At 41.7% G+C, this 27,231-nt stretch overlaps 2 protein-coding genes across 6 annotated transcripts in view; one reads left to right on the top strand and one right to left on the bottom strand.

Moving 5' to 3' along the window:
- Positions 1 to 5,974, top strand: part of kcnip4a (potassium voltage-gated channel interacting protein 4a) — a 148,523-nt gene extending 142,549 nt beyond the window's left edge. For all 5 annotated transcript variants that reach the window (XM_085350963.1, XM_085350965.1, XM_085350964.1 and 2 more), the window contains exons 3-8: positions 2,636 to 2,705; positions 3,210 to 3,280; positions 3,830 to 3,937; positions 5,581 to 5,685; positions 5,772 to 5,834; positions 5,927 to 5,974. In XM_085350963.1, the coding sequence (XP_085207089.1) occupies positions 2,636 to 2,705; positions 3,210 to 3,280; positions 3,830 to 3,937; positions 5,581 to 5,685; positions 5,772 to 5,834; positions 5,927 to 5,974 (465 nt within the window). The remainder of the gene's footprint in view (positions 1 to 2,635; positions 2,706 to 3,209; positions 3,281 to 3,829; positions 3,938 to 5,580; positions 5,686 to 5,771; positions 5,835 to 5,926) is intronic.
- Positions 5,975 to 8,779: 2,805 nt separating this feature from the next.
- sec24d (SEC24 homolog D, COPII coat complex component) lies at positions 8,780 to 24,869 on the bottom strand. Its single transcript, XM_085349634.1, has 23 exons — positions 24,782 to 24,869; positions 22,919 to 23,121; positions 22,677 to 22,779; positions 22,213 to 22,349; positions 21,797 to 22,102; positions 21,099 to 21,220; positions 19,451 to 19,562; positions 19,133 to 19,260; positions 17,402 to 17,540; positions 16,798 to 16,913; positions 15,817 to 15,941; positions 14,584 to 14,775; positions 14,313 to 14,406; positions 13,683 to 13,799; positions 13,353 to 13,523; positions 12,881 to 12,977; positions 12,641 to 12,786; positions 12,392 to 12,530; positions 11,889 to 12,007; positions 11,609 to 11,788; positions 11,328 to 11,519; positions 10,770 to 10,859; positions 8,780 to 10,226 (listed from the first exon to the last, which is right to left on the bottom strand). The coding sequence occupies exons 2-23, from the start codon at positions 23,067 to 23,069 to the stop codon at positions 10,086 to 10,088; spliced, it is 3,117 nt and encodes a 1,038-aa protein (XP_085205760.1). The 5' UTR covers positions 23,070 to 23,121; positions 24,782 to 24,869; the 3' UTR covers positions 8,780 to 10,085.
- Positions 24,870 to 27,231: the final 2,362 nt, after the last annotated feature.

Below are 27,231 nucleotides of genomic sequence, written 5' to 3'. Positions count from 1 at the left end.
TTACTCTTATTATTCTTTCTGGGTCACAAAATAAACGTTTAACATATTTTCAGGCGAGAATGTAGCTGTGTAAACCTCAAATATCTGCTCAGTTTATCAAGACACCACATATTTTCAAAAGCGCTCCGACGTTTTCGGAGGCGTCTGTTACCCACTAGCTCGATAGCTAGCCGGGGGCCATGAGAGCACCGGACTCCCGGTAGATCGTTTTCAAACCCACCGCCCTACTCAGGTTAAACATATACAAGTCACTTAGATAACTTAAAAATGTTATTGTTTGGCTTTTTTCAGTATTTTATTTGTTCCTGAGTAAATCGGCTGAGTTTATTAAACTCCACCGAAACAATCTGCACATTTAATTAGAATTCAATTAACTATCATCTTGTCTTTATTTTTAGTTAGCACAGACCTTAAACACTTAAAGCTGTAAGCTAATGATAGTTATATAAGAGCAGATGCTGCTGGTGCAATAAGCTGTACTTTTACGTTCAATGGATGATGATCTGATTAGTCGACTAATCGCAAAAATAATCGGTGACTAGTCGACTATCAAAATAATCATTTGTGGCAGCCCTACTCTGCATTATTAAGTGATAAGAACAAGAAATCTGATGCCCTGTAATCATTATGACGCTATAATTTGAGATACAATAAATAAAATACGTTTTTGTACAAAGTATCGGTATCGGATCAGTATCGTCGATACCACCCTGAATATTACTTTGTATCGGATCGGAAAGGAAATCAGTGGTATCGCACATCACTAATGTTAGCATGCAAGTCATTCAGCAGCTATGGCAGTAGTCAGACCTGGGCGTGGCTGGTAGATTGAACTCAGCTTTCCAAAAAATGAAGAGTCACAGTTAATTAATGAGTTAAGAAGGGGGGCAAAAACTTTGTCACATAGGGCTAAATTTCACTAAATAAAAAAAAATCATCATTTAAAAACACTTTGTATTTGTGTTGTAATTGTTTGATAATCTAAAACAGCGTCCCCAACCCCCGGGCCTCAGACCGGTACCGGTCCGTGAGTCGTTTGGTACCGGGCTGCGAGAGTTGAGGCTCAGGTGTGAAATGTATAGTTTTCAGGGTTTTTATCGGTTTTCAGGGTTTTTTGTTATCGTTTTTATCGTTAACTCGTTTTTCCTGTGTCTTTTCACGTGTGTTATGAATAAATCTTCTTTTTTTCGGTACCGGTACTAGTTTTATTTTGTTGTATTTATCCGCGACACCTTAAAGGCCGGTCCGTGAAAATATTGTCGGGCATAAACCGGTCCGTGGCGCAAAAAAGGTTGGAGACCGCTGCTCTAAAACATGCAAGTGTGACAGATATGCAAAAAATAACTTTTCACAACGCTGTTGCTTCACATTTAACATCCACATATCACAGCAATGTCATACTTTTCTAAGTCAAAAAGCACTAATTGTTTTCTTTGCAGCTGCAGTCTTTTGTTTTACCAGGAATAAAGATCAATACTTATAAATTAACAGCCTGAATATTTTTCCTCAATCCAGGCACTGTGACCGTTATAATTAGGTGTCATTTATTCCAACCATGATGGAGAGTAATTTTCCTCATTGTACATCATTATGATTCATACACGCTAGTCCAAGCAACGACTTTCAGACTTCACAAATCAGGTTAGAGCCTGCCAGATGACAACGCAGAGACAGACTTGTGCACATTCTGTCTCCGAAACTTCTTTCTCGCCTCACCCTGCAAGATATTCAGCTGAGTCTGTGAGACCAAGAAGGAGGAGGGTGTCAGGGGACTTGCGCAGACAACCTTGCAGCATCCTCTTAACTTGAAACACAAGACGCCCGTTTGAAGCAAGACGATGAAGGTTTCGTCTTTATTTTCTTCCCCTCGCCGCACTGTTTCCCAAAGTGGCTGATGAGACGTGGTCACGGGAAGCAGGAAACCCGGCGTGCCCTTTAATTCTAGCGAGGTTACTCATACTCAGAGAGCCTTTTAACGTGTCTACTTTTGACTTTCGTGAAAGGGAATAGAATATGTTGATGTTGATGCAAGTTCACAAGCACAATGTAGCTTCAGAAGTCCTTCTATCATAGAGGTGTTCGCATTTGCATCCACACCGTGTTTTGTTTTGTTTTGTTATATTTGATTTCCAATAAAAGCCCTCGCTGCTGTTGGCTATTTTCTTCCATAAAATACAGAGAAACACGAGGCTCCTGCCCTGGAAATTGCCCATGTAGGGGGTAACTTTCTAAAGTCAATATCCCGTCAGCGTGTGCCGCAGAATCGAACCTGTAAAACTATTTGCCTCCATCACCACGCTGCTCCAAGCAAGGTCATCCGCTACTTTGATTGTTTGAAAAGAGACACACGCACAATTCTTGGGTATGTTACTATTCAGTCTTTTCCAGTGAATGCTGCCAGATAACCACAGGCATGGACGAGATAGCTGCTGAGGATTCGATGGTCAGTCACTGGTGGAATATGTTGTTTTTCATTTAAAGACATCTTCCCACTGCTAGCTGACTTTGTCGTTCTCAGAGGTGCCCTGTTTTTAGTGAGACGTGACCGTGATTGGCACTATGTGAACTCAAGTTTAAGGCTAGGACTGTAAACATAGATGTCAGATAACCTGCGCATCTCCATTTTGTCTTGCAGGAATGTCCCAGCGGGGTCGTCAACGAAGACACTTTTAAAGACATCTACGCACAGTTCTTCCCGCAAGGAGGTCTGTGCCTGCTGCTTTGTTTTCCCAGCATGCTTTCCCTTTCCCAGGAGCTCCCGCATTCATGCGTGTTTACAAAAATTGCACTAAGTCCGGAGTACGTTAGGTTTCCTCGCCTCCCATGAAAACACAGTGTCGGTGAGAGGCAGAGGGAGAAGAGAAGTTTGTATTCAGGCAGCCTTGAGTTTCTCTCTGTTGGCTCTCATCATTATGCAAAGATTCAACCCGAGGAGGAACAGAGGAAACATTAGGAAGCTTTGATATATCTGTTCAGAGAGAAGAAAGGCAGGCCAGTGAACATAATGGCACAGCACAGAGGAAACAATGATAAAACCCTCAGCTCTAAGCACACTGTTCTTCCCTCTCATCGCGAGCCTGTTTTCTTTGAAGTGGAAAAGAAAAAACAGTCTCCGCTTTGAACCTTTTTCTTGTTTGCAGTAGCCACCACTGCCAGCGAGCCGTAATCACGACAGATGTTCTATGATTGGTTGTTTGTTCTCTCCATAGATGCCTCGACATACGCACACTTCCTGTTCAATGCTTTTGACACGGATCACAATGGCTCTGTGAGTTTTGAGGTAAGCCCAGAGTTGCCAGATTGTTCATTTCTCAGTGTCTTAAAGCTCGACCAGTGTGTGGGTTCGCTGTCGAAAAGGCGTGCGCATCAAACGCTCCCACAGACGAGGCTTTACACTCGATCATTATGTAACCTGCAACCAAAAAAAAATCTAGCCTCATCAAGTTTACTCAAGATGCTCAACATTTGATTAATATTTATGAAGGGCACTTATTTGCTTATTAGGACAGAACAGGGAACAGCTGTCATTATGCCAAACAAAGTTTCCCTGCCTAATGTGCGGTCCACTCTGTTCTGAAGTACGAGATCTCCCTGAGGACTGACACTGAGTCGACTAAACATTTGAATAGTGAGCTATTTTTGATTTATGATAGCTCCACTTTTGCCGTTTCATCATTTTCCTCTAATGAATACGTGATAGAGGACGGCATCCTCACAGAAAGGGTGGAATCGGTTGAAGTGCCTCACGTAGAAAGTGTCTCATGCGTCGTTGTTGAGTTAAAGCTGTGATGTTTTGCACATTTGTCAGTAAGTTGCGTTTCCATTACAGGATTTTGTTATGGGTCTCTCTATCCTCCTGCGTGGCACAGTCCAGGAAAAACTCAACTGGGCCTTCAACCTTTATGATATCAATAAAGACGGATATATCACTAAAGAGGTACGTCTCCTAAAAACACGAAGGTCACTGTGCTGAGATATTTGCCGTGTTTCACGCCGCATGCTTTAGTTGTTGTACAGGATGTCCACGATTCGTCGATTTTGATCGAGCACAGCGCTACGCCAGTTTGCATTTTGCTAATGTTCACATTGAGCCTGCAGACTGCGCTCGATTTTTGTACAGTAAAGATCAAAATGTAACAGTTAAACTGAAGAAAACATCCTCCCAGGAATCTGCCTCTGTGGGTTAACATTGACATATCCTCCTCCTACTGGCTCACTAAGCTTGTCAGTGTGAAAGCACTCAAGCATTGGAGTTCACAATACTTAAAATAAAAGTTCTTAGGAAGAATTAGCTGTACTGAAAACAAACACTGCCCTCTTATGGTTGAGTTGCAGTACTGTTTTCAGTCCGTGTACTGAGCAGGTGTCTCCAGTTTGCCGCTCCAGAGCCACATTTGGCTCTTTTTGCCATCTACTGTGTCAAAAGTAGTTTGTGTCAAAAGTACTGCCAGTGTGGCCTGACTACATTTACAGCTTAACTAAAACTACCCTAACCTTTAATTTTATTCTTTACTTTCACTATTTTTAAAGCTGTCGAGCTGCCATATGTTCATTAACAAAGCTGGCTCCTTTTAATTTAATTCAAACGCAGGGATTAAGTCAGCCCGCAAACATTTAAAGCCACTTTTTTCAAAGCCGGCCTAAACAAGCTAATAGTATTTTCCCTGCACAGTTGTTTGTTTCAACTCCTGTAGCCCATCTGCCTCAAGCTTCAATGTGTTGTGTGTTCAGAGATGCTCTTCTGCGTACCTTGGTTGTAACAAGCTGTTATTTGACTTATGGCCTTTCTAGCAACTTGAAGCAGTCTTGCCATTCACCGCTGACACCATCAAGGCAGAGAACTGCTGCTCACTGCATGTTTTATCTATTTTTGGCTAATTCTCTGTAAACTCTAGAGATGGTTGTGTGGGAAAATCCCAGCAGATTCTGAAACACTCAGGAACTGCTAAACTGGTCTGGCACCGAGAACCGTGCTAAGTTCAAAGTCACTGAAATATGAATCAACTTTCTCCTCTATTCTGATGCTCGGTTTGAACTTCATGGTCCCATCTTGACCATGTCTATGTATCTAAATGCATCGATTTTCTGCCGCATGATTGCTTGATTAGACTTTGGTGTTAACAAGCAGTTGAACAATAAAGTGGCCAGTGAGTATATATGTATATCACTCATTAGGATGTTGATTCAACACTATAAGTAAAGCTGAATAATGTAATAATGTAGCGCAGAAATCACAAAACAACATAAAATAATCGCCATCCTTAAATTCTCAGGGTTGTTATTCGAACTTCCTGCTCCTTGAATCTGTTTTACGGGGACCTGAAAGAACAAACAGTCCCGGTGCAAATGAATGCTCTATAATGCAACACGTGCTGATTAGCATAACAGCTGAGGCTCAGGGCCATTCATTTAAATTATTTTTTTTCTGACGCTGACCAATAATTCATCCTGAGACACGACTCGTGCATGAATCCAGTCGCACGTAAGATATGAGTGAGGACACAAGAACTGCTAGCGAGCAGTCAGTGCAAACTGAGTGTAAGACATTGTATTTATCTCTATGTTTTCTGCGCATCACAGGAAATGCTGGACATCATGAAGGCCATCTACGACATGATGGGAAAATGCACATACCCCGTCCTCAAAGAGGAGACGCCCCGTCAGCACGTAGAAGTATTCTTTCAGGCAAGCAGGCAGTTGGCAGATTTTACTGTTTTATGTACGAGGCTTCAGAAAACCTTCATATCTCTCCTTTTGTCTGCCTCCAACAGAAGATGGATAAGAACAAAGACGGCGTGGTAACCATAGACGAGTTCATCGACTGTTGCCAAAACGTAAGGCCGATCCCCAGAACATCAGCTCGCACTGCTGCTGGCACAGTCTCAGCACCGCTCATCGTATTGTCTCTTTTATTTTGTATCCTCAGGATGAAAACATCATGCGATCGATGCACCTCTTTGAAAACGTTCTTTAATTTTCGGCTGGCTGTGGAGGATTTGGAAGAGACCATCATCTTTAGCTTGGCCCAGTTACTGACTTGGACTCATACTGTGTACAGTGTGCTATGCAGACTTTTTGACCATAGATACAGTTATTCTTCATTACAGAGGGCCTCAGTTGTAAGTAGGCGGTATAGGCGTGGACACTCTGGAGCTGGTTGCCGCTTTCTTTTAAACAAATTCGGGAAACTTCTAAGTGAAATAGTGAAAATGGATTAAAAGGAGATGCTTCAAAATGAAACCATTAACTTTAAGGTTGATTTCCGCCTTCTGTCTCTGGAGTGTCTTTGTGTTTGCCGAACTCTGCCTAAGACGTCTAACGAAAGGCTTCAGACAGATTCTGTTCTGTTTTATTTACTGCCAAATCAGATCACTGTGACTTTCTGCAGCATCAGAAACACCCGAACAAAACATCGGGTGTAACGTCACACTCCGTCTGCTTTTACATTCCAGACCGGCTCCCAATTCCAGAGTGTTCCCTCCCGATTTAGTTAGCCATCGTGGTCTGTCTTTCTGCTCTTTGAAGGAACTGTTTAGAGGGGGAAAAAAGAAAAAACAATACATTTTACCATTTTAAACTGTACATAATATAAAAAACATTATTAGATAAGAACTCTTTGAGAAACTTTTGTTCTTGTTTACTTGCCAACTAGAATGAGACAACACAAGGATTGTATTGATGTCAAACTTGGACCATAATATCGATGGTTTGTCTACAGAAGCACACAGGTAGCTCTACTTATGATGTTATACAACCATTTCTTTGTCACAGGAGAAATGCTGCTTTCAGTGGAATTCATTTAACCTCATGTATGTATATTTCCTGTAAAGTAAAATCATCCATCAGTATGTTTTTCTTTGGGTTTTATGAGTTTACACTAGGAGCAGTGCTTGGGATTATTTATAAGGTGTTCAGGTCATTGTACAGTATTACATGAAAAGTCACCCTCGGGTGATTTTCAGGTCTTTAGATTTGTTCATATGAGTCACTGTTTTTAATAAGAAAGGCCAGTGGGGTTTGGTTATTGGTACAAACTTTGTATTATACTCATTAGTTTGGGTTTTCTTGCTGTTTCTCTCCTCCTCCTCCATCCTGTGGGATGCAGCTGCCCACACCGATTCAGCCTGATTGGTTTGATTGGCTCCCAAATGTTAGCAAAAACTACAGGATTATTGAGAGAAGTGTCTCAAGTGTGTCTGAGTGTTTCTGTCTGACATGCGCTCTCTTTTTTTCTTGCTCTTTTTCCACAGAGACTTGGATATTAGACACAGGAAGTAGGCAGAAATACGACTTATACTTGAGAGCTGTGGTTTATGGTTAATGTGTCGCAACATTTAATGGTTCATCATGTTTGTCCTTCGAAGTGTACAGTGTGTTTCTACGATGTATCACTGGGAGTCGGGAACATATGAACCTCCTCGGTGAGGCATGTTAATCATCCATAATTTAGTAAAGAAAATGACACTTTTTCTCAGCCCTGCTTCTTGTTATTCATGTAAAAGGAGATAGTTTGGTTTTAGCTTGTTTAACTTGCTGTTTGTTAAACCGCTTGTTTGAGTGTGATTTGTATTTTATTTGCAGAGACCTGATGATGAAAAGTAACTTTTATCCACTACGGAATACAAAAGAGCAACACGGTTGATTTGGAAAGTTACAAACAGATCAAATAGTTTGCAGACAAAACTTTTAAAAATCGATTCCATCAAAAGCGTGTCATATTTTAGATCTAAAAGTACCAGGCCACCTACACATTACACCCACAGGAGCGGCTCAGCAATGGAAACCCAAGCCATGAAGCTCCCGGTGCACAGTTTCCGTGCTGATGCTCTGCAACTTCACAATCTGACGCTTCATGGCTGAGCTGCTGTGTTTCCTAAACACTTCCACTTTCCAATAATCCCACTTACAACTGATCCTGGAATATCTTGAAGGGAAGAAATTTCATGAACTGACCTGTTGCTCCGGTGGTGTCCTATTACAGCACCACCCTGAAATTCATGGAGCTCATTTGAACCATTCGTTCACAAATGTTTGTAAAGGCAGCCTGCGTGGCTCGGTTATTGATTTCATACATCAATGGGACTGAAAACACCTGAAATGAAGATTAGGAGGCGTGGCCCAAATACTTTTGACCATGTAGTGTATGTTGTGCTTACTGGTTCTCACTGAAGCCTCCTGGTGGTAGCAATGTGGAATTACACAAGGCGATTGACTTGATTCTTTCTTGCCTGAATGGCATAAACTGGGATATATAATAATATTGTTGTTTAGAGTGTATAGAGGAAAAAAGTGGATGAAAAAAATGAATGTTGTATTTTGAATCTTACCAAGTGTAGCTAAAATGGATGTTGAAGTAGGAGGATGAGCACCAGTCATGGTAAGTGCTACTATCTCTTTAGCAACAATGCTCTGGTTTAAAAAGCACAGCGGCAATGAGGCGTATGGATATGAAGTTTTCATTTTAATATGCGTCAGAGGGTGATGTAATAAATTGCACTTGTAAACAAAACATAAACGTTCACAAAGTTGAGCAACATTTAAAGACAATAGTTGACTTGGATTTAAAAAAAAAAAAAAAAAAAAGGACATTTAAGGTGAGAAATGAAATGCATCTGGCACAAATTTCCACAAAAACGATCTTTCCAGTCAGATTCCAGCCACTGCTTTCTACATACTTAGATTACCTGAGATAAGTTTGCTTATAAACCAAACAATTATATTGTATTACACAGAGACATGTAGATTTTATGATGTTACATATATCAACGTAAAAGCAGGCAGATAGATAACATTAATTATACTGATGCAAGTACAGTACCTCTTAACAGAAGGTGACCTTACACTGAATGAAGTGATGATGTTACATGTTATCACTGAACACAAGATTTAACGATTTTGGATGGTTATGCAGTAAGCAGATAGTCCCTTACACTAATGATCAGCCGACACAAACAGTAGCTCGACTGTTTTTATCTGCCATAAAAGTCGGCGTATAAATTAAAACGTGCTGCAGTTGAAGCACAACAGCAGCGCAGGCCCAAAGCAACAACAACAAAAAGTCATATATAAATTCCTATGTTGGATTGTTGAGGTAATCCCTCACTAAATATTTTCCGTTTTGAGCACCGACTCTGAGTCGCGCGTAATTGGAAAAGAAAAAGTGTCACTTTTCATCAGACGTGTTCTCTATGTAGAGAGGGTTTAGCTGTGTTCGTCTCATTGTGTGCTCAGAGCACCCAAACAAAACGCTATGTTTACCACTGCATGCAGTGAAGCCATAAATGGTCAAAGAATGAGATTTTTGGTGGGGGCATGTGTGAATCGAATGCTTTGAATCACTCAGGGTGCGATAACAGGACCGCGCTTCGGTCCTGGCAGCCTGTGGCTTTTGTTTCAGCGTTGTTTCTGTTAAATTATGAAATGACTGATACATGCTTTAAACATTTATTGAAATCAATTTTCTGGTCAGACACCAAAAGCGTGATAAAATGTACAAACCTCTGCAAGACCTTTGAATATTGCAAATATTCTCTGAACATCTGTTGTTTAAAAAGAGTTTTAAAAAGTGAAATATACTGAAATATACTCAGTCTTCCTGGGAGAGTAGACTAGTGAACGTCTACAGTATGGCCCACAAATAACCCCTTGTCTAATCCAGATCCTATAAATCTACAAAGTAAAATGGGGAAAAACACTTTACCCGATTGAATACACAGTGAGTTGTACTGCTTATGCCGATGGGCCTCGTGCCAGAGTGCATTTCAGCCTCGGGCATCGATGTCAGTCCATCACACAGAGTGCCCAAGCGGGAAATCCTTAATGTGTTGTCCATTTCATTCCCTTATTTACTTTAAAGTTCCTCATGTGTCAAGTGGTTATTTGAAGATCATACTGTGGGCCACTAAACAATGATAAAGGCAACTTTGGACTCTGGAAGTTGAATTGACGACGGGCTCTCCCTGGTTCCTTGTTTCTTCTTGTCATTCTGTGGCTCATCTTAAAGATTCAAACAGAACCTAATGAGACTGAGCCTTAGAGGTTTGCACACGGTCCAGTTGGGGAACCTGAGCCCGAACTTGAGCGGGTTAGGTTAGCAGCTGCCTGATCTCTCGGTGAACGTAGCAAAGGAAGTCCATGTAGGAAGCCCCGCCGTGCAAGCCTTTGTCCTCCACCAGGAACTGACGGAACAGCATCTCCGGTTTGTCTTTCTGCCTCACAATTTGCAGCTGAGCAGGGCAGAAAAGAGAAGTGTGACTGATTTCCAGCACAGCTGGAACACAGGAGCTGTCACACTACAAAATCTATTCACATTGTTTCTGTTGTCACAGCTGGCACGTTCCTGTTTTTGTGAAACATGTTTCTCATCTATTTTATCGAATTTACTTCAGCTTCACTTTAAGGCTGTGGTGTGTGTGTATATGTGTGTGGTCCTCTGTGGATCCAGGATTCAAACTTTCTATATATTAACTGCTCAATAGCACTGGGTGTGCAGTGCATGGGGCCATTTGTACAGTGCTTTCTGTAGATGTACTTTGATTAGACTATTTATATAGAAACAGGGCAAAACATGAATAAATGAATGTTTTTGCAACTTTTGGGGGAGTGTATTTACTGTAAAGCTCCACTAGAGGGAAGCAGAGATCAACAAAAGCCTCAATATCGTCTCTGCCTCACCTCAAGTAAACCATGTTCTCTTTGGTTTAAATAGGTTCAAATATAAAGGATGTGAACTGTGTTTAAACAATGCTTTTGGATTGTGTTTCGCTTACCTTCATAGAGTTTGACCTCTTTTCAAGAAGGCCACTGATGATGGAGCGGACCTTCCTCGACAAAGGGTTGTCAAGCTCCGGCAGCGCACACTAAAACAAACAAACAAAAAGATTTAGTGTAATTAGGAGCAGTTTGATCACTAAAAATAAAGACCAGTCCTAAATACTGCTTGCCTCCTTCCTGTGCCGCAGTACCACATACTGAAGTCTTTGAGTTCTGCCTTGAAAATAAACGTGGATCTTTGATCTCTGTGTGCGGGGCGTACTTGTTTAAAACTTTGAGGTTTACAAAAGCTTTGACTCAGTTTAGCTCATTTTACACAGCAGTGGAGTTCAAGTGAGTCATACTTCATAAAATGTGGGCACAGTCGAACATGACTGAATTATGATGTGCTGAGATGATTTCTCAAAACTGGACTTTTACCATCCAGACATTCTCTGACCATACCGTAATGCCGCCAGGCACCGGGGAGCTAAAATGTCAACTCTAATATCTCAAAAACCATTTCATGTGGATTCTGAGCACACTGAGGCCAAAGTGATGAAATGAATGCTGACCATGTGTCCTTGCAGGTGGGCGAGGGAGGGCAGGTTGAACAGGCTCTGGATGAGGTCTGGTGAGCTTGCTTGGCCCAGCCACAGGAACATGGACTGGCCGTTCTCCAGCAGGAAGATGCCAGAGTCTGTGAGACGCTCCTCAGAGCAGCGCACAGGAGTGGCCGGCTTCTCGCTGTTGACGTCTATGTTGTGCTGAAAAACAGTACAAAGGGTTTAGCAACTGAAACTAATAGTGTGCGTCTAAGTGAGATGACCAAGCGCAAAGTGTTTTTATTCCCTACCAGAGGGATGAGGCGTGGGTAGAGCAGCAGCTGGGTGTCCTCCACTCCCATGGCCATGACCGACAGCCTCTGATGGGCTCTGTCGTCCGTGGAGAGCTCAGTGCTGCCCACCAGGGGGGCAGTTTTCATCAGGCTGTTCATATAGACTGGGAACACTTTCATGGCATCAGGAAGGATCAGCTACAGGTGGATTTATTAAAAAATATATGGTTAGTTGTTTTTTTTTAATCCTAAAGTTAAAATACACATTGAAACTTCTTTCTAGGTGTGATTCTCCGACCTGGCTAGCAGCGGAGGGGCTGGCACAGTTCTTCCTGTAGCAGGCCAGCATGTGAGCCGTCTGGTTCACCAGGATCTCCCTCACATTCTTTAGAGGCTGGTTCAATATGGCACGGTAAGCTGAGGGGGCAGGACAAAAGATTAGTTAAAAAAAACAAAGCAAGAGCAGGAGAGACAAAAAACATGGGGGGCGGCTCAGAGGCATCTGATGGCAAGTATGGGGGGAAAAAAAGGTGGAAGAAAAGGTAAAAAACCAAAAGGTAACAGAGGTCAGTAACACAGCTGGACTCATGGTCCGCTATGTGCAGATTACAGAAGGACGGCATCATGTGAAACATATGAGTAAAAGTAGATTATTTAGTGATACATGGGATATAATCAACAAATGTCAGATGACATTTGAGTGTGTTAGCAGGCCGTGCCTCTGCACTACATCATAAAATATGTTTCCCACAAGCAGAGTTTGAACTAATGCAGTCCACCTGAACTCCAGAGGAATCTAACCTGATTTGGCAAAGAAGTTGATGAGCGAATCCGTCTCGCAGCTCTTGTACAGCTCTGACAACTGCGAGCTGCAGTTCAGACTCAGGTTGTGGATGCGGAGACGCCGCTGCCCGCCGATGGTGGTGTACAGCAAGGCACACTGGGGAAAAAAGCGTGAAACATAAGCTTTAAACATACTTGGGTTTTTAATCTTCAGAGAAAAGATTTCAAATATGACCAGTCTGGGATAAAGCTTGGTTTAACACACACCTGCATGAGCGCTCCGGTCTCCTCGCTCAGTGTGTCGTCGTGCTTGAACTCTACTGTCACGCCGTTGTCGCAGTCCACCGCTGCCATCTCTACATCTGTGGTGTTGTTCATATAAATGCCGCCAAAGAAGTCAGTGGCTCTGAAGCCTAAAGGAGACAAAGACCAGTGTGAAAAACTGGGAGGTAACTCGCCGTGATAGATCAGAACACACCAAAAGAGCGACCGTGTCTTTCCTCTTACCCGTGCTAGTACGGACACGCATGATGGCATCAAACCCGATGCTCTTCTGTACATCTTTCCTCAGGTCCCTCAGAAAATGCTCCCCATCTGTCTCTATCTGTCAACAAAAAGCAAAAACAAACAAAGTTTTAGCCAGCAGATGGCAGTGTTGGTTGTTACTGTTGGAGCCGTGTCTGTAAGAAGCAGATCCAGGCATAAAAATCAACATTGTACTTATGTGCAAACTTCCCATGCTTACTGCACCGTTCCTTTGGGACTATTTTATATCAGACTGGCTTCTGTGCCAAACTCATTATGTAGGTACAATTCACTTTTATTAGGCAGCAAACTTTGCCTCTGTGTGAAATTAGGACTTCTTAATACAATTACAAGAATAAAACAACTGCTCGTTATGAGTCTGCATGCAGCATTTGTGCGTGCGTGCGCTTAGAGCCAAATACAATGTAAACAGGCACCACACGTCTGCTGGTACCTGGAAGTTGCTGTACTTATAGACGGAGCCTCCGGTGTGTGACGGCACATCAGCCATGGTTGCTATGTCCGTATACTGGCTGGGGAAGAGGAAGAGATCCACACAGCAGCCACTTGCCACACAGTCTTTAGACAGCTGCTCATAAACACCTTTCTGAGGCTGGAACAGGGTCTGTGGAAAAGTACAAGACAGTTTACCAAGATTAGGTCACCAGTTTCAAACACTTATTGTAATTAGACTGAGATCAGACCAGCATTGGTTTTCCTTATGCCCAGCGCTGTGTGTTCAGAATTCAGATTAGGGGCACAACTGACATAAAAAGGTACTCACCTTCTCCTTGTCTGTGTTCACCAGCTTTTTATCATCCCTGTTCTTCAGTTTGCCTGGAGCCTCGGCAGTGGGCATGGACGATTGGAAGATGAAGAGCTTTCCGCTACATTCTGCTGCCTGGAGGGCGGCAAGAGATGGAAGGGGAAAGAAGATCTCGCTTAGCCACGAGGTCAAGAGGTGAAAAAAATATCAACTCCTGCAAATATTCTAATGCTAGACTTCATGTACGCCACATAAATGGGCACGAACAAATAAATACGTCTCTGACTCCTCGCTGTTGTGTAATATCGCAACTGCTTCCAATTAAAAGCTGCGTGGGAACTTTCCCTTTGTCACTGGCCAAAACACTGACTTCATATCACTGGGAAAGCTTGCTGGACTTTAAGTAAACACAAACATATCAGGGGGGGTAAAATCTACATGTTGCTTCACTCAGTTGATAGGTTGAATGAGTTCAAGCTTGAGAGCCAGTGTTGGTGAGAGCATAGTAGCACTGCGTTTTAGATTTAAATTACCCCAAACCTTTAGGAAGCCCACACCCTCCCTGAAACAAACCTACAGTAAGTGTTTGTTTCAGGGAGCTACACTCAGTTCCACTTCAGCGTTGACAGGTGTCACACTGAGGCTAACCTTAAATGCCTCCACGCCGGCCTGGATGACAGGGGCAAAGACCGTTTCGCTCTCAGCGGTGTCCGCAAACATGTCAGGGATCTGGTCCAGGAGGCTGCAGAGACAAGCAAGAGGATTATGGTTTGACACGGACGTGTCACACTGCCTCGTTAATGCTTTCACAACAGCTACTCTTGAAATGTTTGACAGTACTTTGCGTCCGATGCTCTCTGCTAGAGGGCCCTCTAAGATAAACAGTGACTCCGCACATCAGTGACGAAGTGCTTCTTACTTGTAGATGACGGCTCTCGAGTCCTGGTAGTTGACAAGGAAGCCATCGAGCAGCGGGACGAACATCTCGGCCGTGTCTGACACCACCATCATCTGCGGCTGAGCCAAAGCGCTCTTCACGTTGTAGAAATGAAGGACCTTGTTGTAGGTGACAAAGCCGACCTTTATTGCTGAGGTCTCCATGCCTTCCTCTCTGTGGAGAGAACGAGCAATCGGTGAATTCCAGGATGGATTAAATCCAAAGGATGTGTATTTACTGGGGAGTCTTGCCTGCCGTGGTCATTTTTTGCTTCTACACTGTGCCTCCAGGCGCACAAAGATGATTTTGGGTTAAGGTGGCAGCACACGTAAAGAATTAAAGACACAATACCTGCTGACATTTATCAGAAACCCCTGGATTCAGAAGTCTAATAGGCAGCTGCACTGACCTGGACCATGAATAAAAACCTGTCACCATATGAGTGATTTCAAAACATTCTTTCCTGACAATCCCAACTGCACTTTGTAGACGTACGTTCTTAAATCAAGGGCTCGCACCGTAGGAATATGTAATGTGACTGGAAACAGCTCCTCGGGGCTCCTCTACAGCTACAGCTGCTTTTCTAAATAACAGATTCAGCAGATTTTATTTATTGTGCTCTTCCTCATACCAGTGGTGATAAAAATATCATTAAAAGCCTTCATCTACACATCTGGATCTATTTAAAGTTCCCTCCACCTTCTTAAGTGAATTATTCATGCATTTTTTCCAAATACTGCAGAATTACATGAACCACATGAAAACCACCGAGTATCCAGTGGGTTTAATTTAGTGCCTGTGAAAGCAAAAGCAGAGGTTCAAACGCAGCTAAAGAAGCCCTTATCTTGCATATGCTTCTGCTAGGTGTTTAAAGAGTGATGTCATGGCAGGAGACATTTAAGGAAATGTTGTTGCTGGCACTGATGGACTAGTGAGAAGGCAGGACAGTTTCCAAGTTATTTTGGGAGTAACCAGGTGAAGTACACCATCCTCTCCTCTAACATAAATCAAGTCATTCTTAACAGAAAACCATAACAAAGCTTTTTGTTTAGGATACTTTTCAAAGATGAGAGCGTGCACTGTCATATTTTCCCTTTTGGCGCTCCCTCGTACCCGTCATCTGCAAAGTTTCATGTTCAGCAGGATGGCTGATCTGTAAGGCTTCAGGGGAAGCCCTGCAGCGTAGTGAGCAAGTGTGCTTTTTACTGTGTGTACCTGGGCAGCTTCTCCAGCAGAGTCTTCAGCTCATCACATATCAGCTTTACCAGGCCACTCTTAATGTTGTTATAGGACACATCAATCATGAAGATGTAGGCAGGAGGATTTGGAGGCTTGTTGTTCTGTGGGAGAAACAGCAGCAGGCACAATAAATGAGTTGCTCCTTTTCGGGCAATGATAGCTTGGCTGACCTCCAACGTAACATGTCGAATTTACAAATAGGAAAGCAGCTCTCCTTGGCCTTTTAAACACACAAGTCACGAGATAACACACCGTTATCAGAGACCTATATCAGTGAGCTCATAACAGGATCAATCATTGTCTTCCACTTTAGGTTTCTGTTATTCATCAAAGATATTTCCCTCTATGCTTCTTTATAACTCTGAACACCGTATCAGGGATAAATTGCTAAAAACAAGGGAACAGCAGTGAAGTTTGTGAGGGGGCTTGTCAGTGAGATATTATGTTTCCACAGTTACACCCATTACAAGACACTCACCTTACAGGCTTTTGTTTATTATCTGGCCTTGCCTAGATTGTTTATAAGGCATATTAAACAGAGCAAAAGTAGGCCAGTGGAGTGACTCAGCTTTGCCTACTTACTTTAACCCTCTAATGTTCTCAACAGGCTCAGTGGGGACACTGATTGGCATCATTGACAGTTTTTTTGTACTTTGAAGAGACTGAGCTGAACCCTGTTCTGTCCTGTTCGGGCGATGCTGAAAACACAGGATGTTTGGCCAAAAATGTCCTTTGAAAAATCCAAAAAGCCGTTCTTCCGATACAAATCTCTTTTACTGCGTTCAACAAACTAAACAAAGAATCAGCTATTTGAAGTGATACATCATTCAGTTGCATCAGTGCATAAACTCATCCTTTCACAAGCAAACAACGCCTGAATCTAAGTGCTTGTTTCTATCAGTCTGACCAGCTTTATTTACCCTGCATATTGTGTACTTGATATCAGTCTTTGTGTACCTTACAGTAATCCAGAGTGGCTACAAACTCATACGATCCCAGGGACAGTTCGGGCCTCTCATAGAAGTCCACCCTTCGGCCCATGTGGTCCAGATGTTGGAAGTAGAAGACTGGCACTAGGAGCAGAGAGAGAAATATAACTCTGTGTTGAGCTGATCACTGTGTGCTTTTTCTTCTTTAAATTAAATTTAATAACTTTCATCTTGCTCCCTCGGGACAGACTTTCAAATAATGAGGTTAGCATTTGTATAAGTAATCCCTGTGAGCCAAAAGCTCAGGCTTTAGCCTGCTCTAAACAGTCGTTTGGGTTTTTTTGTCTGTTTACTCCACATGACGTCAATAAGATACGGTCATCTTAAGCACTCAGCTCTGGCTATAAACACCCATCTGCCTTTCAAATGTATGAAGTGCAGTCATTCACAAGGAATATATGTCTTAAAGAGAGGGGCAATAGAGCTCAACAACTTGTTTCAGACAAAGGATGAACTGGGATGCTGCCACAAGATCGAGTATAACAACAATAATATTGTAATATTCTGAACAGTGAATCACACACAGAGTCCAAGGATTAAAATATAGTTAGTTTTTCTGTATTGTGCTGTACCTTCATTGACACAGTTGCAGAAACCACACTGGTAGCGGCGCCCTCCATCAATAAATTGCATGTAAGGGCACATATACGCCTTGCATCGATTACAGCGGACTGGGCCTGTATCACCATGATTCACAACATACAGTGGAGTCTGCACAGAGAATAAAGATAAATAGATCAGCTCTACGGCACCCAAATAAAAACACACTTTGCTTTCAAAATGAGAAGAGTTTATCATAAAATAGAATAGAAACGGTGAGGATTACGCACACCACGCACAGATGACAAAGTGTCTTCGCACTGTTTATTCAGTACTCTCTGACACAACATAAACTGAATATGTTTGCATCAGATGAACTCCAGTGCCTTAAAACACATGTAGACAGGGCAGCAAGCAGGTTTGTTATTACACCAGCAAATTTAAGGAGGAGAGTAAAAGTGTTTATAATATCTTGGAGCTAAGCAAAAGCAGTTGTATGACAACAGCAATGAAACAACATTAAGACCCAGCAGCGTGCTCTTTTGGTTCTCTACAACCTCAGAGCAGTGATTAACTATGGCTACTCTAAATTCCCTTTTGCACTGGATGGGACTGAGTCTAATTTTCCATTCTTTTTGTATAAGACTTTTTTGTCTTCTCTGGTCCCTGCAGATCTGACATTAGCCAATTAGCCAAAAGCCAGATGAGACAGTGCTAACATTGCCTAAAAAGGCCAACTGGTGTCTGGGACAAGGCGAGTGTAGAGGGGAAAATATCTAAGACAGGGTTCTTGGACCACACGTGATCCAAAAGGAGGTCATTCGTGGGACAAATGATCTTTTGTAGTTCATGGAAACATCTATTAAAGGAGAAATAACAGTGTAGAATATGTAACCATCACAAGTGACTTTTGACATTTTAACGATCCTGTCTCTCTTACAGGAGGATGCCAAAAAGACTTTAACATAGACTTTATAAAGTGTCAAACTCTTTGGGAGAATATGGCATAAACAACTGGTTCTCCTTCTACAGCATTAGAAACAGTCAGTGTCAAGTGTTCTTTATGAGTAAGATTTATGAATCATTATATATGACAGTGTTCAAGATTTCAAAAACACAGCTCAGTCCAAGGATAAGTGTGGGATGGATGAGCAACAGATATGAATAAATTCTCAGAGACAGTGGTGTATATTAGCACCCATCAGTCATTGCAAATGTTACATTTACAGTACAAGATGAGTTTGTTTTCCTCTCTCTTTCTACTGTATTTTAACAACAGACTGTATATTAAAAAAAGATTGTAGTGATGATGCATTAGTGCCTAAAAACCTGAAACTCTACCTGAAAGCCACCAGATGGAAATCGCTACGGTCCAAAAAAACATCTATTCTTATAGAAGTCTACTGGAAAACAGCTTGCTCTCTTGGTCTCTGTAAACACTTTGCTAATGGTTTCATCATTTTGGGTCATACTGAATTAAAAAGTGAATTTAAAAAATAATTATTTTATAAATCTTGGTGATACTATATTTGAAAAAAGGATATCTGTGATATGCTCATTTGCTAACAATCAATCACTAATTGTTAGCATAGTTATTTCACTCCTCCTCATCACGTCCAGTGTTTTGAAAATAATATTGCAACAATGAAAATGCAAACCCTGAGAAATGGATGGATGACCTTACAGTAGCTGTCCACCTTTTATCGTAGAATCTTAATTTTGTGTTGCGACCGGATGAAGTTTTATGTGAATCGGTAACTTACCTCATTCTTTGGCAAACTGGCAAAGGGTTTGATGATGGCAGCAAGGGGCACTTGGCACTGCTTGGCCAAATCAGCAGTGCAGGGAAGCGAGTAGGTGGTGCAGCGGATGAATCTGGGGCTGGCATTACCTGGATTTAGCAAAACGAAGCATAAATAATCTGTTGTTTATTCCAATTCATATTGTTATATTATTTCAATATAAGGACAGTTCTTTGTTTTTACTGTTAAATCTTTCCCAAATAAACTCGCTATAAGGGATAAATGAATACTCTACTGTAACTAAATGCTCAACGAAAAGTTTGGATATGCATTTTTTACCTTGATCTGTCACTGTGAAGTCAGTGGTGACAAGAGGTGGAACCTGTCCTCTGATGTTTGTGGTGAAAACCTGTCCTCCTTGTTTCACTTGGTCATCCTCGATCACATGGGTCTAAAGTAGAAATGTTATGCATTAAAGTGCAATCTGATATTTATTAACATCATTTAGTTAAAAGCACTTTTTTTTTTAGAATGGATACTTCATTAAAGGTAATCATATTGTGCTAGTTTTCAACTCCATGTTTTTGCTACAGTAATTCTACCTGATTTACAGTTAAATATAATTGTTATTTATCTTGTACTGAGACTTGCCCGCAGTTGATCCATTGTCTGAAATGAGCTGTTTTAGCTCCTTTTCCTTTAGGTTACCATCCCTACAATGTCCAGTTTATTGTATTAAAAAATATTTTGTAATAGGTTGAGTATGCAACACCCTCAACTTCGGGGCAACCACTTTTGGCTGTAAGGTAATTGTACAGACTGACTGCAGTCACTCTCAGACAAGGTTTGCAAAATATTTCCATGTAATTCATAAATGCAGACAGAGTCTGACTCAGTCCATGGTGACGAGTACAACATATCTCTTTGCGCGACATCTCTCGTTGCAGTGGTAGACTCGACTCAGCTGCTTGCAAACTGGTTGTATTCCAGTTATATTCCTATATAAAAACAGTTATGCCACTTTGCAGTTAAAACGCTGTCTCGTAGCAACTACGTCACTATTTGTGAGGGAATTTCTGTTTCAAATCTATGAGGTCATGACTGGAGTTTGCATTCAAGTACTTAATGTGAATTTCCACATTTATTTATTGCCGTTAATCGTGGTATTATTACAAACTGATGTATGTGATAAGTTGGTATGTAACTGCAAACTTAACCCAACTTAATGGCAAATGGACAGCTGATTGATAGCAGACTGACACTATCTTAGAGTTGTTTTATCAACGTCTTGACACACCAAAGTCAATTTTAAGACAAAAACCGACTGCAAGTGGTCAAAGACCTGACCCCTGGCTTCAAAGCAACCATTTCTAAGGCAACAAGTTCACTGTACAGGATCACGACAATTTTGGTTTCGCTTTGGTGTCCTATCAGTGTTTTTGCCTAGTGTGACTGTAGCATAAGCCAACTTTGTTCTGATTGGCTGCCCCTTATTCTAACAGCAGGTAGGTGTGGCTAATGTGCTCACAGCCTGAGATGACCATATTAGTCATGCTACCCCTTTGACATCACACTGAACAAAGCGCTTAAGAAAAATACACAGAAACTGGGTATTTAGAGTAGCTTGAATCCTGAGCTTTTGGGCCTCAGGCTTCAGACTTCAACATAAAAGCATAATATGTCCATCATTCATAAAGACAGGAGACCTGCCATGACAAAATAAAAACATACTGTTCATGCCCAGATCTGAAGACAAATTAATATCCCCGAACACTTTTTATGTAATCTTAGACTTTTTGCTTAATCCTTTTGTTTGCATTAGCCACCATTTTAATTAAAATCACTACAAATATTTAGTAACAAAGTAGCCGATGTCAGTAATTTTGCCACACAACTCTTGAAGAATGAATAAGCTGCTAGTTCACGACAAAAAATGAGGACAGACAAATGTGCTGTGCTGATAAGTGAAGGCATGCTTTTCACTCACAATGCTAGGGATAGAGTCGGGGTCCAGTTTCTTCTGAGGTGGGCCAGCCATTGCAGATTGTGCTCCAGGAAAGGCTCCTGGCATGTTTTGCTGAGGCCCAGCCATGTATCCTCCAAACTGACCTGTACATTGAAACAACATCTGTAGGTATTTATTGGCTCCACTGAAAAGAATGCAAGAACAGTCAGCTGTATTATAACTACTTGATGAATTAGCAGTGATCGTTAACTCTGATTTCCTGGGTCTTTTCACGTGTGCTATGAATAAATCTTCTTTTTTTCGGTACCTGTACTAGTTTTATTTTGTTGTATTTATCCGCGGCACCTTAAAGGCCGGTCCATGAAAATATTGTCGGGCATAAACCGGTCCGTGGCGCAAAAAAGGTTGGGGAGCACTGCTTTACAGTATATTATTTCTTGTTTTTTATTTTATATTCTTTACTTTTGTGTGAATCTGCATGCTCCACCTGCCTGTCACTTTGCTGCTAGAACATGTGAATTTCCCCAATGAGGGACAATAAATGATATTTCTATTTCCACGGAGGGTACACTGCTGACACTGTTCTTGAATTTTCCTGATCAGAATCAAAGCCAGATTGTGTTGTATGCTGTATAGATTGTAAGGTCCCTAGATGCAGATGTTGAGATACCTGTCTAAATGAAAACCTGTGATGTCCACTGCTTTTGGCTCAGAGTTACCTGCTTGCTGGGGGTATCCTGGCTGACCAGCAGATCCCAAACCAGGTTGCTGGAAACCTCCAGGGCCTGGAGGAGGTGGCCCAGGGAACGGTCTACCCATGCCTGCCATTGATGTGCCTGCCATCGACTGGCTTGCCATTGGCATGCTTTCTGGGGGTGACTGTGGAGGAGACATCAGAGGGGACATGTGGGGGGACTGCAGGCCTGGAGGCATCTGTGGTGGAGCCATTGTTGAAGGAGGTGGTGTCTGGAAAGGCTGCTGAACAACAGAGCTTGCTGGAGGAGGAGGGCTCTGCAGTCCTTGGACTAAGAAATAAAAAGAGCACATCTTATGTAGTGAGTTTTCCAACCTAACAATTCCACTAAAAGACTATAATTAAAAGACCATATGATCTGAGGCTATACAGAAAACTTACCATGCCTGCCTAAGTTCATAGAACTCATCTGATTGGTGAGCTGCTGTGTTGGAGGCGGGCCAGGTGATGCCATGCTGTTGTATAGTGAGTGTGGTGGTTGTCCATACGGTGCAGATACAGCTGGTGGAGCCGGGTAGCTGAAGATCATAACAACAGTTATTGCACTGAGCTATACGTGAGGTTCAATGCATTCTTATATTTGCACAGTTCCTTGTTTTTAAAGCTGCTTTAAAGACATGGCAAAAGTTAGCAGCTGTTATTGCAACAACCTATTAACATAACTTAACAGTGAACATCTTTCATGGTGTGGGATGGTGAAAAATACATTTATTTTTTATTTTATTTTTTTTTTTTTAAAGGCAGATGGCGTGAACTTTCAGCCCACATAAATTCATCACTTTGTTGTTTGTACTTCAAGGAAAATCAGTCGATCTGAGTCGGTGCAGTCTGATAAGGAACGTTACCTTTGAGGATGAGAGCCATTCTGCTGGACGTTTGGATTGTACTGACTAGACCCTGCAGGCAGAGGCATGCTAGCAGCTGGGGCAACTGATGATTTCATCATACCTTCAGTGAGTAACAGACATTATAATATCAGGAGCTGATATAGCTTCAAAATGAACCATTACTCTTACTCTGAAAGACATGCACATCAAGATAAACAAAAAAAAAAAAGTTATATTTAATACACTTAAATGCATTTTACCTGCAGGTGGAGCACTGAATGCCTGAGGTGGGCCCCCATAATGCCCGTAGAGGGGCTGCGTAGGACCAGATCCGAATCCACCTTGATATGCCCCCATCCCTGGCTGGGCCTGGGAGTACGGGGGTGCAGCGACATAACCCTGTTGACTCATGATGCTGGGATGTCTCTCACAGTCTTCTCATGCCAAGATGAAAGAGTATGACCTAGGGCAGTGAAACTGGGATACTTAGATTATAAAAAGTAAACAAGGACTTCAGTTTTATATATAGCGATTTTAATTTGTTTGTTTGTTTTTGTCTGAAAAAAAAAGTTTAATATGAAAATAAAGCTGCTTTTGGCTGCCAAAGTGGAGAGCTTGGCAAGTCTCATTTTTACGCTGGATGCCTCTCCTGACAAAATACTAAATGGCCTGTATGTGTATAGCGCTTTACTAGTCCCTAAGGACCCCAAAGTGCTTTGCACATCCAGTCATCCACCCATTCACACACTGGTGGCAAGCTACATTGTAGCCACCCTGGGGCGCACTGACAGAGGCGAGGCTGCCAGACACTGGCGCCACCAGTAGGCAACAGGTGAAGTGTCTTGCCCAAGGACACAATGACTGAGACTGTCCAAGCCGGGGCTCGAACCGGCAACCTTCTGATTACAAGGCAAACTCCCAACTTGAGCCATGATCGCCCCTCAAAGGCAGTCGCATCTCCTCCTGGAATCAAACCAGGAAGCTTTTGCTTGTTAGGTGAACGTTTATGTAAAAACCTGCTAAAAATCCTAGATGTTTGTATCCAGAACACAAGCATATAATGAAGCTTGTGTCTGCCAGGTGGCAAGGTTGGACAAGTTAAATCAAAACTTTTTAGGTCTGGTTCTTCAATGCGACACATACATAATTACATGTGACTTGTAATCATACATTCATAAAATTAACAACCGTTTGCACAAACATTTGGTGGATCTTTACGCTCCTCATTCAAAACCAAATCATATCTTCAGTGTTTACAAACCACACCAATGACTACTGATATTTGACCTCATGCAATGATTAGCACACAGTAAGATGAACCTTTGACTGCTTTATCTCGCAATAAACAATGCCAATCTGTTGGTGTATCATCAGTAATTAACAACACCAGCAGCTCATTTCTGTTTTTGCTCCAGTGTTTACCAAAGTGTTTACATTGTTTTTCTGCCAACATTAATAAACCTTTAACCAAAATGCCTAGTTTTACTTGCTTTAAACTTGCTCTTAAAAAACAAATTAAAATAAAATAAAAATAACGCCTTATAAACAAAACGTGGCCTGTAAAGTTTTTAAAAGGAAATGGGAACAGCTGGGCCAACGCGCAACAGCTGCCTATGACATCTCCATGATTACTTTTATAACTTTAAAGTGACAATTTTAAGCACGTTTCACCCAAATAAAACCTTTTAAAAATGCAATATGAGTGGTAATTGAGCGGTGCAATAGTTAATGCGTGTGACATTTTCGAGAGCTGCCACGTCGAATATCGTTATGATGGCTTTTATAAAAAAAAAAGGGGGGGGGGGGGGGAAAGCATTGCTGCCTTCCTTTAATTCACATCCAGCTGGAAACGTTGGCCCGTTTGCTGCTACTACACAATTTTGTCAGTAACACGTAGCTTGTTGTTTGACAATAAATGTAGCTTAATGCCCTTTTTTTAAAGAAAAAAAAGGAGGAGCAGTAATGTGACAACACAGCACTCGGCTCAGTTATAATCACACAGACTGAAAACATCTTGCTAGCAACGCGGAAATTACTACAAAGTTTTCCTCTGAGACAGAAACGTAGCTATTTCTACAATAAATACATTCAAATGAGGAATTACCGGAGATAGAAATACTCACGTCTGTTGGCTGTAATCTACCTGTGTGTCGGGCAGAGTCCTCTTCACTATCTACACCTCTCAGTTGAAGCAGAGTGCCACGTCAAACTCCACCACGGCACCGGTCGCTCTGTTGGTTTGTGCGACGAAACCAGCGTTTCCAGCCACGTAGAGAACGGTGAGCTGCTTCCTGTTATGCGTTTCAAAATAAAACTCTTAACGACGAATAAACTTGCTTATCCAAAATGAACGATGCAAACGCGAGCCTGAGTGTAGAAATATCAATATTTTACGACTAACTAAAACAATAACAACCTTTTGTACCCTTATTTTTTTGTTTCAAAACGCTACTTCACGTTGTACGTTGAAGGAATTACATGCACTTCTGTTTCGAGCAGAATGGAGTGGCTAATTTGACGAGGCCCAGACGCAGTTTGCCGTGTGCGCATGCGTGGAAGAGAGGGAACCCATACACGTCAGCACCACTGGCTCCACAGGGGTTGAGTGGTGGTCCTCGAGAGTACATGCGTTGTTTCGTCACCTTAGTAACGCACATGAGCTTTCTCTCCGACAAAAAAAAATGTCCTAGTCACACTTCATTTTTATATGTAATAAAACACATGAAAATCATATCAGACACCTACTTTAAATATTCTAATTAATTCCTTAATGAAGTTATACGGCAAAGAGAATGAATGGATGCTGATATGAAGCCACAAAAGTACATTCAGTACCAGGGACGTGCAGAGAGGTTTAAAGGGGCGGGTGCTCAAAGTTAAAAAGGGGCACATTGAACCAGGCTGAATAACAACAACACACATTCATCAAGAATCTAATATGGGAAGGGCAGGGCTATGTTGATCTGAGACTGTAGACATTAAAAAGTCCACAGGAGAGATGGTAGCTGATTAAACAAGTGTCATGAGATAATAACAAAATGCAAAGATTGGTGACAGCGCTTGGAACCATAAGGCAACAAAAAACTGTGACATAAACTCGGCTCTGCCTGTGAATCACTCTTTGCTTCTCTTCTTCCTTCCTTCCCATCATTTCATATATCACTCTCCACTTGCTGTCTATCTGAGAACAAGGCACAACTTGCTATTGCAATAAACTATAATCTAATTATCCACACCTAACAACTCTTGCACTTAATCTATAATAAAATGATGACAGAAAAATGTTATAGCACTGCCTTTAGTAGCCTCATACAGCGCCTACTGTTTCCTCCTCATGTCCTTACCAGCCATGTCCGCACAATGTTATATCATGAGTAATATTTTTTTAAATCCAGCTAAATAAAACACACACATGCACACACAGTGACATTTTAGACCTTCTTCAGAATACTGTATATACTATGGGCATCATGGTGCTGATCCAGAATCCTTACATTATTATTCATTACTAGAGCTACAATAATAAAGCAATGAGGAGGGGGAAGTAATAAATATGAAATAATGTATTTATGATGATTCCATTTGTTTCACTATCCACTCTGTGCAGGGGCAAAGCTTATTACATTTTTAAACTGTAGAGATACAATCATTTTACTGCTGTAAAATCCAAATTTTGTCTTATTTAAAATATAAATCTAATATAATCTGCTTCTTAATGTATGTTTTTTAAAATACAGCTTGTGTTTTTTAATATATTATAATTATAATTATTATTATGTGGACATGAATATTAGATCGTTTTTAGTGAAATATAATCCCTCCAGAAAGGCAGGAAAAGCCCAGAAACTTACTCTAAAACTAAATATGTTCTAAATACTTTAAAACTAAATATGTTCCCTAAAACGGTGACAGAGCTACAGACCCATGACAGCCTTACACAGGTAGCCAGCAGCTATGACCAGCACTACTTGTGCAGTTAATAAAAGGACAGGTAATGTTTGTCGCGCTGTTGCACACACAGCACGCTCGTTTGTTTCAGTTCGTCAGTTGCAACAAGACAGCTTACCAACGTGTACATAATAAGCTAATACTCCTGTACGCTGTACACCTACTTACTGGTTTTGTCGCATCAGTCTGTGTCTCTGAGTTAACTTGTGTTTCTCCTACAGCTCCGGACCGCAAAAAATGCGCGTGCTCTTTGTGAGCTCGTTCCCGGCTCGTAACCAGCGCGTTCTGCCGTCGAGGGCGATCATTGGTTAATAGTGATCATGTGACTGATGCAAGCCAGATCCTTTTATTTAGCAAAACTGTGATTAATAGTTAAATATTATTGTTGAGGGGCACAGACAGGACTCCGCACGCACACACACATAAAAAAATAAATAAAATTTTTTTAAAAGTTGCCTCAACAAAAGGGCACTTTGGGCACTCATCAGGAAAGGGGCGGGTGCTCAAGCCCCTCTAGCCCCCCCCCCCCCCTCTGCACGTCCCTGTTCAGTACTCATTATTTAGGTATCTGACACAAACAAAGCTGGAATTAACATTCTCGATTTAAACAAATAACCAAGAAGTA

This window comes from Diplotaxodon limnothrissa, linkage group LG3, assembly GCF_057381915.1.
Source record: "Diplotaxodon limnothrissa isolate DT_005_m linkage group LG3, D_limnothrissa_male_GT1.1, whole genome shotgun sequence".
Taxonomy (NCBI): domain Eukaryota; kingdom Metazoa; phylum Chordata; class Actinopteri; order Cichliformes; family Cichlidae; genus Diplotaxodon; species Diplotaxodon limnothrissa.
This window is presented reverse-complemented; position numbering and strand designations above follow the sequence as displayed.

Bases quoted from the DNA above. Each gene is read 5' to 3' on its own strand.
- sec24d (XM_085349634.1), bottom strand. From the start codon at position 23,069: ATGAGTCAACAGGGTTATGTCGCTGCACCCCCGTACTCCCAGGCCCAG. The intron at 14,407-14,583 runs GTAAGAAGCACT...TTGTCTCTGCAG, and splicing joins TCGAGAGCCGTCATCTACAA to CCTCCTGGACCAGATCCCTG. The intron at 10,227-10,769 runs GTAAGCGAAACA...TGCCCTGCTCAG, and splicing joins AGAGGTCAAACTCTATGAAG to CTGCAAATTGTGAGGCAGAA.